The 13,123-nt window shown below is 42.4% G+C and overlaps 1 protein-coding gene across 9 annotated transcripts in view; it reads right to left on the bottom strand.

The window, feature by feature from the left end:
* UBE2U (ubiquitin conjugating enzyme E2 U) overlaps positions 1 to 2,709 on the bottom strand; it is a 57,788-nt gene extending 55,079 nt beyond the window's left edge. For 6 of the 9 annotated variants that reach the window (XR_009345293.1, XR_009345292.1, XM_059137175.1 and 3 more), the window contains exons 1-2: positions 2,195 to 2,706; positions 406 to 487 (exon numbers count right to left, since the gene is read on the bottom strand). Coding sequence is in view for 6 of the 9 variants with exons in the window: in XM_059137175.1 (XP_058993158.1) it covers positions 406 to 487; positions 2,195 to 2,260 (148 nt within the window). In the remaining 3 variants the exon portion in view is untranslated. Of the gene's footprint in view, positions 1 to 405; positions 488 to 2,194 lie in introns of those variants that run through there. The other 3 variants (XM_059137179.1, XM_059137182.1, XM_059137181.1) reach the window with 3 other exon arrangements.
* Positions 2,710 to 13,123: the final 10,414 nt, after the last annotated feature.

Raw genomic sequence — 13,123 nt, 5'->3', positions numbered from 1 at the left:
TATAGTGGCCCAGTCTTCTTGAGAATTTGATTTATGAAAATTTTGGGAAAAATCATGGAGGAAAAAAACGAGAGATAACTGGGATTTTTATGCAAGTAGGAATTTTGAAAGCTCTTCTATGATTTCATAGAAAACTTTACATGATATTCCCAAATGATGTGCTTTATTGTGTCTGCTTCTTAAAAGTGTAATAACATTAAAATTTGGCATAAAAATTCAAATCTAAAATTCCCATCTACATTAACAAATGGTAAGAAATTAAGCCACATGATGAAAAAACAACATGTGAATACCTTTAGAATTCTAGAGAATTTATATATTGTAACCTTATTATTCATGTAAAGAAGATAAGCCAATAATGGTATAAAGACTTTAAAAAAGTAAATTGGTTTTGAAAACACAAACCATGCCAAAATGTATTCTGTAGACCTTCAATATCGGCTCCCCATTCCATTAGATCTTCACGTATAGGAAAGGCAGTAACACCCTTTAATTAAAAAAAAATCAAAGCAGAAGAAAATATTTAATATACAGCTTTGAAAATCAGATGTCAAGTTACAGTGAATTCCATAAACTCCACATTTTCTTTTCCTAATTAATTTATGAATTTGTTGATTTGGGGAGATGTCATATATTATATATTGTTTAATTACATAGAAATTAAGGTAGATTCCAAAACACACACACAATGGTAAATTTAAAATAAATCATAAGCATGGAAATCACAAATGGGACTACAAAGTCAAGCTTGAGATGTGAGTTATATAAATCAATAGGCAATTTAAGATTCCAAATAGAAAACACAGAAATAGTTGGAAAGATACATTTCCTCAAAGCTTTAAAGAACAAAAGAACTATATGGATGCCATATGGAAGGCATGAAGTAGAAAATTTTCATTAAGAAAAACACAACTCCAAAATTACACTTGTATATAATAACAGAATTTTCCTATGCTTGAGGTTCTATCCCAAAGGAAGGACAAAACTGTATTTCATGGAAAAGTGTATCGTTTATGCTGAGGGATACACTTAAATAGAGTCAACAACTATCTCTAACCAACCACACAGTTATTAAGTGTGTTAAATGCTCGTCTGGATTAACATTATATCTCTATTATCTACATTATTTATAGTCATGTATCACTTCCTTCATCAAATTCTCTTTCACAAGAGAACCACAGAGTGCAGGCAGAGCAGAAACAAACAACATCAAATGTTAGGTTGGTATGTCTGCGATTTTTATTGGACTCAATCACTGTTCCTGACATCCAGAGAAGACAATGTTTCTATAGCAGGGGTGGAAACAGAACAATGCCATAGAAGCGCACTTGAAGCAACTGTTGGTAACCCTGTGCGCCCTCCCTCTAGGGCGGCTTTCTCTCTAGTCTTCCTCTGAAGGACTCCCCTCCCTCTCCCTTCCATTTTTTATTCTCTGTAGAATAAGTGATACACCAGTCTGTCGCACCTCTGGACCTCACTGTGGTGGCATTCCGGGCAAAGCCTTCCTCTGTGTCAAAGTTATAAGGGAAAGGCACTTCTGTATTATATATGATAGCATTGGGTGAAAAGTGCAGTAGACAGTAAGTAGTAGAACTTAAGACTTAAGAGCAAGGGGTCTGGAATCAGAAAAGCCTATGATGGGGCACCTAGGTGGCTCGGTGGGTTAAGCCATGATCTCAGGTGCTAGGATCAAGCCCCGCATTGGGCTCTCTGCTCAGCGGGGGACCTGCCCCCCCACCCCGCCTAGTTGTGATTTCTCTGTGAAATAAATAAATAAGATCTTAAAAAAAAAAAAAAAGGAAGCTTGTGATGGAAGCTTGGGGCCAAATATTTACTGAACCTTTCTGGGGCTTAAGTGTCTGGTAGGACAAACACCACACTCCTTATTTAATAATGTTGTAATTAATGAGCCCTACCCCACACCTACCTGTCACTACCAGATAGTCAGGGCTTAAATACACATACATTACTCAGCACAGTGTGCTCGATATTTTTAACTCTTATTACTAGGAAATCATAGTAATTCTTATATTTATAAGATGATTGTTACGGTGCAATCAATTCATTAAATCACAAAACTGCAGTGGTGAATGAAGCTTAACTAAATTATGCCTTACAGAGTAAACACGGATTGAAATGCTTTTAAAAATTCGTACCCCAACGAGACACATCCCTCCAAGTTCCCAGCACTCACCTTAAAGTTGTTCTCCTTCAGCTCCTGGAAGTCTCTCTCCAGCAATAAGTAAGCTCTGCTGTACATGATAAGGCTGCAAAGGGTCTGGCACTTGTCCCCAAGCCTCTACTCTGGGACAGATGTCGGAGTTTATAGGTCTCTCTTCCACACCGAGTTAGGTGAGCAAACCCACCTCATCTACTTGTTTTCTAGAGCCCCAGAACGCTGTCCTCCCAAGGTTAAGTGGCTCTAAGTTGGATTTACAACAACTTTCTTTCCTCCTCTGACTCCTCCCAGCTGAGACTTCCAGAAGGAAAACGGACACTTGGAGCAGCACCTGGGACAACTCGTGTTGTTCGTGCGTGAAGCGGGCGCGAGAGGTCGAAGCGGAGGCAGCGGAGGGGGTCGTTAGTCGGTGTAGTCTACGCTTCACAGGTGTGAAGGTGTTACTGGGTGCCCGCCGTGCTGGAGGTCGCAAATCGGTTGCCAAGCAACAGGAGCCTGCGGGAAGCCGCGGAGCTGGGTCGCCCCTCATCCAATCAGCGACGGGGGGCAGGCCTCTGGAAACCTTCGCAGCCAATCGTCCAACCGTTTCACTTTGACAGGCCGTGGGATCCGTTGTCAAAGCAACATCCCCGCCCCCCCCCGCCCGGGCCAAGCCGACTCAGTGCATCAACATAGACCGTAGACTGTACCTAACTAGTGTAAAGGGGGGGTTAGGTTTCATCTGAATAGCAATGGGAACCCAGTGGATGGTTTTAAGTCAGAGAGAGAGAGAGAGAGAGTTCCGCTCTGATTTACATTTACAAAATTACTCTGGTTCCCTTTGTGGAGAATGGATTGTGGGGGGAAATCATTTAGAAGGCTCCATGTTCAATTCCATGTCCAGGTATGATAGCTTACAAATTCCCAACAAAAAATTAATTTTACTAACATCTTGGCACAACAAAATTATTTTAGTCTATATTTCATAAAACTGACTATAAAAGAGTTTTTCCTATGAAAACATCAACCAGGATCTAAGATTGAATTTTTTTGGCTGCCTTTTATATCCATTAGATTTTAACGTGGATTTATGTAGGTTTATGAGTGTAAGGTGAAAGTGAAAACAGGCACTTCAGTGAGAAGGGAATGCACCCAGTTTGGGGGTTTTAGCTAGATTTCTTGATGATATTAGAGTGGTCCCGCAGCTCCTTTGACTCTAATAGGGAGAAACTGTGAGAGTAAACGTAGGATCTTTTGTTATTTCTTCAAAATCTTGTTCTGGGGGTGCCTCGGTGGCTCAGTCGTTAAGCGTTGGGGTCTTGATTTCAGTTCAGGTTCTGATCTCAGCGTTGAAAGATCAAGGCCACATTGGGCTCCACGCTCAGCATGGGGTCTGCTCCAGATTTTCTCTCCTTCTGCCCCTCTCCCTCCTCCCACCCCCTCTCAAACAAACAAACAAAAATTAAAGTTTTGTCCTAGGGGAAATTATGTTAAGGTCAAAGAAAAAGGTAAAATTAAAATATTCTTTGTTCTGAATTTTTAGAAATTGGTATTTATATTGTACTTTAATGCAATGAAAATCAAGTTGGTAGGCTCTCATATGACCCCTGCTGGACCTCTTCTCGGGACTTCAGCCTAGTAAACTCAATTGCCTAGTTCTTCACCAGCTGTTTCAAAGACATTTCAAATTCAGAATGTCCCAAAATAAACTCATTGCCTTTCCTCCTCTCCATTAACCTTCTATTTCCTTTTGTTCATTCAGTTTCTCAAGCTGGAAATCTGAAGGTCTGTCTGATTCCATCCTCGAGACTCAACTTCAATGACTCATGATTTTCTAGCTTCTTCACAAGCCTTATCGCCAGTGCCTGAGCTCACAGCCCTGTTATTTCTTGCTAGAACACAGAAGAACATCTTTATACAACACTCCTTTACTCCAGAGTTGCATGTCATGATAGCTCTGTGTAATGTATGTAAACTAACATGGTCATTCTCTGCTGAAAATAGTGCAAGTGATCCCCCTCGCCACCCCAGTTTACCCTACTTTCATCTACAGGGTTTTAAATGTAGATTGACTTCTGGCGGTGTTGGGGGGCTAAAATCGTGAGCAACCTTATATGTGTATACATGTGTATATGTGTACATGTGTGCACATAGACTTTTTTTTTTTTTGGTAGAACAGGATCATGGAATACATTAAGTTTAGCCTAGCCTGTGATGTAAAAAGCTTAAGAAACCATGCACTATAGAGTTAAATCCAAGCTTCTTAACATGATGCTACAAAACCTCCCGTGCTATTATTCCCATCAACGTTTTCTTTACTGATGCTCACTCTGCTTCACACTTGAAAAAGCAGCATCCCTGAGCTGCATGTCTCTTCCCTGTATCTACCATCATGCCTAGGCTCTCTACCTAGATTCTCTTCCTCTTCTTCTTTATCTGGCTAACCAGCTGTCACATATGTCAAAAGACATAAATTCTTTCTCAGAGTCTTCCTGAAGTACCAGGATGGGTTGTGTTCTCATTTAACCTGGACACATCTTTGTAGATCGTTGCCACATTATTTTGAAGTGATCTGCTTCTGGGGTTTTCTTCCTTACCAGAATGTAAGTTCCTAAGAGCAAGGAGCATGGACACTTATTTTTTCATCACTGCTTTCCCAGCACTAAGCACCTGGCTCAGAGGGGCATCAGTCTATGCTGATTGAATTGAACTTAGCCGATAAAACATTGGGTGTCAGGAGAGTGACCCTTCTGTGACAGAACCAGGCATAAGCAGAGGAAAGGGTTTGCAGAGATGCAGGGCAGTAGGTGATTTAGAAGAGGTTGTCCACTCCATGGCTACATCGCAGGTTCAAGTTGAGAGGATAATGACAAAGTAGACAATAGAACAAAAGAATCACTGACAGTAGGAGCCCACAGAGCAGAGGGGCTGGAGAGCTGCAGGCAGGGCATAGATTTTAAACACAACCCCCAGGGCACCAAGAAGAAGGTGCAGGCACTTAGAAAGGTCGGCAACATTGGGCCTCAAGGGATAAAGCGGTTAGAACTCCTGGACCTGTTTTGGGAATGAAATTTCTGGGAAAGACAGCTTCCTGCTAATCTGCCTCTGGGGGCTTGGCTCTATTGTATTTGGCGGTACTAAGTAAACGGGATCACAGTTGTACTCACTGGCGGGCCAACATCCTGTGTTTTTACAATTAGCTTAGCTCCTGTGTGGATGGGAGATGGGCTTTGGTTACAGAGGCTCCTGAGCTGATAAGTGGAACTGGGACTTTGGAGAAGGGTGGCAGTGAGATGTGTGTGCACATCTGTGTGTGCACATGTGTGCCCACATGGAGCACGGGGGTAGCAACGGGCTAGATTTGCTTCTTGCATTAACAGCAGCAGGGGCTGGAGGCTAGTAGCATCAGCTGTTTGGACATCCGGGTCACTTGAAATTGCAAAATTCTAAGTAGAGGCCTATCTAAAAATGTTTTTCTCCACATGGACTCACCTTCCATCTATGATGGCACATGTTTTAATAAAATTTCCCCATACATGATAGCATGGATGGTGTGTCCTTGCTGGCATCTCATTCCTGAGCCATGTCCTTCTCTGCCTTGTTCATCAGATGCATTGTTGTGGGGCTCTGTGTTTTAGATAAACCAGCACACTCAGGAAAATAAATCCCATCTGTAGTCCTTCCACTGTCTTAGTTCATTGGTTAGTCTGGGTAAAGAATGTGTGCTCTTGGACAGACCCAGTTGTGTCCCAAGATACCTATGTCTGCATAGGCAGCAGAGCCTTGAAGAAGTTATTTAGCCTCCCTGTGCCTGCATTTTCTCCCCTGTAGGATGTGGCCAGTAATGACACCCACTTCTCAGAATCATTGTGAAGGCTGATGGCAGTAATGGCCACTAACCCCTCGGTCACTGGTGGGCCGGACTGATAGTCAACACCTGTGCTTACCACGTGCTGGGCACACCATTCTCAGTGCGCTGGGGGAATTCATTTCATAGTCAGAAACAACTCTATAAGGTAGGTACTATTATTCTAATTTTTGCAGAAGAGGGAGGGACATTGTCACAGAACTGGAATGCCAGCAGAGTCAAGAGGCAGCCCCAGGGTATCTAGCTCCAGATCCCATGTTTTTAACCATTTGGCTACCCAGCCTCAAATGTCTCATGTTCTACCAAGTGAAGTCTCTGTCCTTCTTTAAAAAATTATCACTACTCTCAATAAATTTTTCCTTTGGCATATCTGCTATTTTGTGTGTGTGTGTGTGTGATTTTGGGTGCATCTGTTTCCAACTGTGTTCCTACTTGTTTGCTTTCTGAGTCTTCCTCTGCTAAAATGCAAACCCAAGAAAGCTAGGCCACTACTGTACAATAATATAGTGCCTGACATGTAATAAAGGCCCACTATAAATCTGTTAACTGAATGTGAATTCTGACTTGTCTTTTAGATTATATATTCATTAAGAACTCAGTCTGACTTCTGTAACTTATAGATAAATATGTGGAATCCTGCTGCTCAGAGAAAGTATACCAACTCAGAATAATTATTTTTACATTAACTTTTATTGCCTTTGTACTTTCAAGTGGAGAGTAAATTTTATTAAGTCCTTTTATATGCTTTTTGGGGCTTTCTCTCTGTGTCTTTTCCCCCTAAAAGTAAGCCTAAAGGATTGAAAAAAGAAACGTTGCATTTTATTTCTTATGGCGGGCAGAATTCTAAGATGACCTTACCTTCAAGATCTCCATCCTCTTCATAATCCTCAGGACTCTGAATATGATGCATTTTTTACTCTTTCAGTTAAGTTATATGGCATAGTTGACTTTAAGAAAAGGAGGTCATCCTGGGTGAGCCTGACCTAATCAGGTGAGTTCTTAAAAGGACTGGACTCTTCCTGAAGTCAGTAATTTAAAGTGTGAGGGGGATTCTTTGTGAGGCAGATTCTTTTCTGCTACCTTTGAAAACTGAGGGGGTCATTTGGCAAGGAATGTGGGCAGCCTCTAGAAACTGCTATGGTCTCTTGCTCACAGAAAGTCCAGCAAGAGCATCAGGGCCCCGATCTACAATCAGAAGCTACTGAATTCTGCTACAGATGCATGATCTTGGAAGAGAACCTGAGCTCCAGATCAGAACTCAGTTTGGCCAACACTTTATGAGAACCTGTACAGGGAATTCCTTCATGCCATGCCAGATCTGACCAAAACCGTGGGCTAATAAATGGGCATCGTTTTAAAACAGTAAGTCTGTGGTATTTTGTTATCCAATAATGGCTAATTAATATAACTTATACAGTTGTATTAATTAAAATGATATATTATTATTTATTATTGTTATTAATACAACTTATCCAACTTCTGACCAAGACAAGTTATGTGGCAAAATTCAGTCACTTACCGAGCCGGGTTTACCCTGATTAGTATGAAAAGAACTTGAAACCAATTCCTAGACATTACCATATGGCTTTAGACAGTGTTAAGGGGTAAAAAGAGTATGATATCTGAAAAATTAAGACTGAACTAAGGCTCATACACAAACTTTCACCATCTTAGGTGAGGGACACAATGAGCAGTGTGATTATTTAACATTTGCAAAGTTACTGAGGTTACTTCCAGCTTCAACAACCAAGCATCCCTTCCCCCTCTTTTTAAAAACAATTCTTTCCCTCAGGACTTGGACAGATGTTTTCATTTTACTTAAACTAAAAGACTGTTTTCCTCATCCACCAGGAATATATACCAGTACAAAGTGTTAACCTCGTTTGGATTTGAACCCCCATCCTCAAGAACAAAAAAAGGCCGAGGAGCGCCAAATGTCAGCTCAGCTGTGAGAAGTGTTTTAAATCATATTTTGACGTATGTTACGCTGTTAACTAGAAAATGAAGTGCAGCACACATGCTTCTAGTAACTCTGGTTTCCAATCATCTGATCCCTTCTTTGTCTTGAAGACCTTTTGATGTGCATTCCCAATATTGAGTTTCTCTGTTTTTAATAATCTTATGTTCCTTCCTCAATATAAATGTCAGGAAAAATACTGAATGCTAATCTTCAAAGATCAAAAAGGAAGAAAGAGGTGGGCAGCATAGTTGAGCAACTTGAATTCCTGAAATTTCTCATTTAAAAAAAATTTTTTTAGCTTATAAAAGCCTAGGCTCAAAGAAATGCTTCATTCCCCTTTGTAAAGTTGAGGTTGCAGGCTCCCCCCAATTTCAGAACTGTGTTAATTACAGAATAATTCAGTCTCTCCCCCTAAGGCACCTGAGATGCAGGGGGCCACTTGAACACTATTCATATCGGAATTTGTGGCTACCTGACAGAGAGGAACTTGCAACCCATACATGCTGGCTTTCATTTCACATCATTCTTTGCTTTAGGTAAGATGACCAAGAGTCTGGGTTTGCCTAGGCATAGGGGCTCTCTCTCTCTTTTAAAGATTTTTATTTAATTAATTTTAGAGAGAGAGAGAGCATAGGAGAGAGATAGAGATACATAGAGAGAGAGAGAGAGAGAGTGTGTGTGTGCCCATGTGCAGGATCAGGGGAAGGGCAGAGGGAAATAGGGAAGCAGACTGCCTGATGAGCAGGGACCTCCCCCCCACGCCCCCCCCCCCCAAAGTGGGGCTCCATCCCAGGACCCAGGAATCAGGCCCTGAGCCCAAGGCAGATGCTTAACTGACTGAACCACCCAGCCCCCGCCCCATGGGGACTCTCTTGGAAAAAAGGACTTTCAGTGCTAACAGTGGGATGATCCCTGGCAAACTGACACAGTTGGTCACCCTACCTTGGGCAAGTACTCAGAATCCCATTAGGAGTGGATTTTGGTTGATGATGAAGAAATGCAGCACCTGCCGGGCACTTGACATGCCCTCAAATATTTTAGGAAGATCAGGTCTCCCTTTCATTCATTCCCCACATGGGGACACTAATTGTTGAGAGATACTGCATTTCGTATTATCTAAGTACAACTGTGACTAAGTATGTATGTGTGTGTGTGTGGTGGGGGAGTAGGGAACTGCTTAAAAGATGTAATTATTCTAGGCTTCCTTCACATATATTGATTTAATATACCTCTTCACGGTGCTCTCAGTTGCCCCCAGGGATGATTCCAGAATGTCATCATGGGAGAGACTTTGAGGTGGCAATTGGCTTGGGGGTCTAAAGGATGACATATGGTCGAGGGATGTCTAGGGATGTGTCTTGAAGCTGTTTTTATTTAGCGTATGTTTATTAGGGCCGTTTTGAAGGGAAATGATGGAAATTATTGGAGAGCTAAGCCCTCCCCACCTCATTTGCACTGGTACTGGGTGTTTTATACTATGGCATGTGCATGAAGAATTAGGTACAGTACTTTGTGCTCTAAGTATTTTACCACATTAGAAAATAATGTATCCTTTTGTAAAGGTTCTTTAAAACACATTGAATAATAGCAATGTTACCATTTTTTGAGCACCTACTGCATGCCAGGTACTTCTTAACATATTTATACATGTTCTCATTAAAGGCTTATATCAACTCTGAAAGATAGATACTCTAGAAAAATCATAAAATTATATTTTTTGGTAACTTTGTGTCAGGTGCATGTCACTGCAGCTGACATAAATATTAGCTCATTTAGATTAATTAGCTTCAATTCTATGAAGTAGATGCTTTTTCAGATGAAGAAAAAAGGCAGTTCAGAAACTTGCCTACATTTACACGGTTGCCAAGGGGTAAAAGGGGGATTTAAGCCCAGGCAGCATGACATCACAACTTTTTATTTATTTACTTACTTATTTATTTTTTGACAGAGATCACAAGTAGGCAGAGAGGCAGGCAGAGAGAGAGAGAGAGAGAGAGAGAGGAGGAAGCAAGCTCCCCACTGAGCAGAGAGGCCATGTGGGGCTCAATCCCAGGACCCTGGGATCATGACCTGAGCTGAAGGCAGAGGCTTTAACCCACTGGGCCACCCAGGCGCCCCAATATCAGAACTTTTACGCCTCACCTCTATGCTACATTCACACCATTTTATTGATAAGGAAATAGAGATTGCCTTATGCAAGGTTAGCCAACGGCCGTGCAGGAGCAGTTAAAAAGTCATGCCCGTCTCTTCATCCAGGGCACGAGGAGGAGGGCTAGAGATAGTGTTTTCTGCTCTGAGGAATTTGTAAGAGGTTTTAAGGTAGCTTTCCCAGGACATTCTTGGATGGTCCTGAGGTTATAATTTGCGGAATCTCCCCAGAGAATCTTGAGAAACCGGTTTGACCACTATTGCTCTCCCTGCAGGGATGGCTAATTAAGTTTCACCTCCCATGTTACTTCTGACTGATTAGTAGCTTACCCAGGACAATACTTTGAAAATTTTAAGGCTGACTCTGAGTCGGCTGGAAAAGCATCAGTTGGGGAGGTCTGCCATGAATGCAGGAGGTGAGAAGGGCACAGGCGCTGTGGGTTTGCTGTACTGACTCTCTCAGGGCTTGAGCTGGGTGGGGATCATGTTCTTGTTCCCAACTGTTTGCCCCTCCCTGCCTGTGACTCTGATGGGATGGCCACAGTGCCTCTCAGCAGGTCAAGATACATCCATGTCCCACAGTCGGGTCCATCCTCAGAATTTGTGTTGGTCAAGAGAATATGCGAGAAGGACAGGACATAGAGCACATCCAGGCAGGTTTTCAGGTGCCTGTGTTTCAGCTCTGTCTTTGCTATTTTTTCTGGGCCATGAAAACAGCTGGTCCTGAGACCTGGGAGCAGCGCTGCAGCACCAGAATTATCTCTGGGGGCTGAGATGAGTGAGAAGTAAATCTAAGGCAAGCCACTGAGATTCGCGGGTAAATACTGCAGCCCAGCTGAGCAGTACAACTCATGCACTGTTTGCGGAGTGAACTTTGGAAGTATAAAAAGGCCCTACCTAAGCTGTCATTTTGCCTGAATAGTAGTTTTAGTTTTAGTTTATTTATTAGAGAAAGAATCAGACTCCATGTGGCACAGAACTGGACCCGGGGCTCAATCCTGCGACTCTGAAACCATGACCTGAGCTGCCATCAAGAGTTGGTCACTTAGTCAGTTGAGCCACCCAGGTGCCCCACTTCCAAGTGATTTTTAAGGTGTGTGGACTCAAAAGAAACCTTTCAGAGAACTGTATTAGAATGAGCCCCACTGAGAACAGAGATGACCATTTCAATGCCTGCAGGGGTCAAGAAACACCTGCTGTAGGGCGGAGTCTGACCTCTCCCTCTTTCTGCTCAAAATCCATGTGCCTCTGAGGTCAGGGAGAGCTTTAGCACCAACCTAGGCTGTGTGCAGTCAGTTCTGTTTTGTGTGTGACCTGAATTTCCGTCAAGAGCAGGTTCACAAAGACTGATATTTAGAACCACTTTCCTTCACGGTGAATATTCCCCGAGTTATCTGTATTCAGCATGTCAGGATACTGGCCTTTTTCAAAGCATGAGGAACGTCCTATCTAATTTTAAAGAAAGGCCTTTTTCCTAACGTAACCATTCCCCGTTAGTATCTAATGGTACTTACTAACCTGATCATGCTGGTGAGGATGCACAGCGTGTCAGGCCTGGTCAGCAAATGGTAGAGTCCTCATTTGTGAATAAGCAATTCCTAGGTGCTTGGGATTCAGCTAGTCATAAATATGTCAGCAGACCTTCTCCCTGTATGTCTTTATTTTTTAAGCCTTCCCCCGCCTAATTTCCCAGGGGATTACATTGACCTTGAGTACTTTGATGGTTTGTAAGGCTCTCCTTCCTCTGAGTTAACAGACTCATTAATACTCTTGGCATTTATGGTAACAAGCTTCAGGTGCAGTCATATTTTGGCTGCAAACATTTTCCTCTTATGTGTGCGATCCCTTGCTCCTTCTCCTCTAATAGAGCGTTTCCTCCCTAGCATTTGAACTATTAGTTGAAAAAAAAATGCTGTATAAATTAAGAACAGTATGAGCTTCACCACCAGCACTTCCCTTGAATTCTTCTTGCTGTCTTCCCTCAGTGTTCGGTCTCTAATGGCTGTGGGGAGCATAGTCTGAGCAGAGGAATCCTCACAGCCAGCCAGCAAGGACTGATGGACTGCCTCTGGCAAAGGAACATAGGGGAACCGCCACAGGTGACTGCATCCAGCCAACTGGGTCAGCTTGTCACAGGAAGCTCGGGGCGGGGGTTGGAGGGATGATGGGGGGAGCCTCTGCAGCTGTTTCTGCTTCATGCTTACTGGGAGCTGGATCTTTCCTCCTCCCAAGAAAGACCAGCCTCACGCACATCTTGTTATCCCCTCCCCCCATCTCCCTCCTCTCTGAGACCCTCAGTTTGTTTCCCAGGGTCCATAGTCTCTCATGGTTCGACTCCCCATCTGATTTCTCTCCCTTCGGATTTCCCTCCCTTCCCCTATGGCCTTCCATGCTATTGCTTATGTTCCACACATGAGTGAAACCATATGATAATTGTTTGTCTCTGTTTGACTTACTTCACTTGGCATAATCCCCTCCAGTTCCATCCATGTCAAGGCAAATAGTGAGCATTCATCCTTTCTGATGGCTCAGTAATATTCCATTGCATTTATGGACCACATCTTCTTTATCCATTCATCTGTTGAAGAACATCTCACTAATCAATCATTGAACACTACATAAAAAACTAATGATGTACTATATGGTAGCTAACTGAACATAACTAAAAAAAAAAAAAAAAAAAGAGGAAAAAAAGAAAGAACAGCCTACCCCTGACCCTAATTTTGGCAAGTTACAACACAGAGAGTTCTTTTAGTTGTGTTAATCGTCACTGCCAGACCAAGTCTTTTGAGCTGGTCCACAAGAAGGGTTTACTATTTGATTACTACCCAAGAATACGGGTCTTGAGTGAATTAGACAAAGTAGTCTTGTCAAAGGCCAGGGCTGTTAGCTTTCTATCCAAGAGAACAACTACAAAAACTTAACCAATTGTTAAATGGTTATATTTAAATCGTTAAATACTTAAGGCAAATGGATAAAGCAATGGTTA

The sequence above is a fragment of the Mustela lutreola genome, chromosome 10, assembly GCF_030435805.1.
Source record: "Mustela lutreola isolate mMusLut2 chromosome 10, mMusLut2.pri, whole genome shotgun sequence".
Taxonomy (NCBI): Eukaryota; Metazoa; Chordata; class Mammalia; order Carnivora; family Mustelidae; genus Mustela; species Mustela lutreola.
This window is presented reverse-complemented; position numbering and strand designations above follow the sequence as displayed.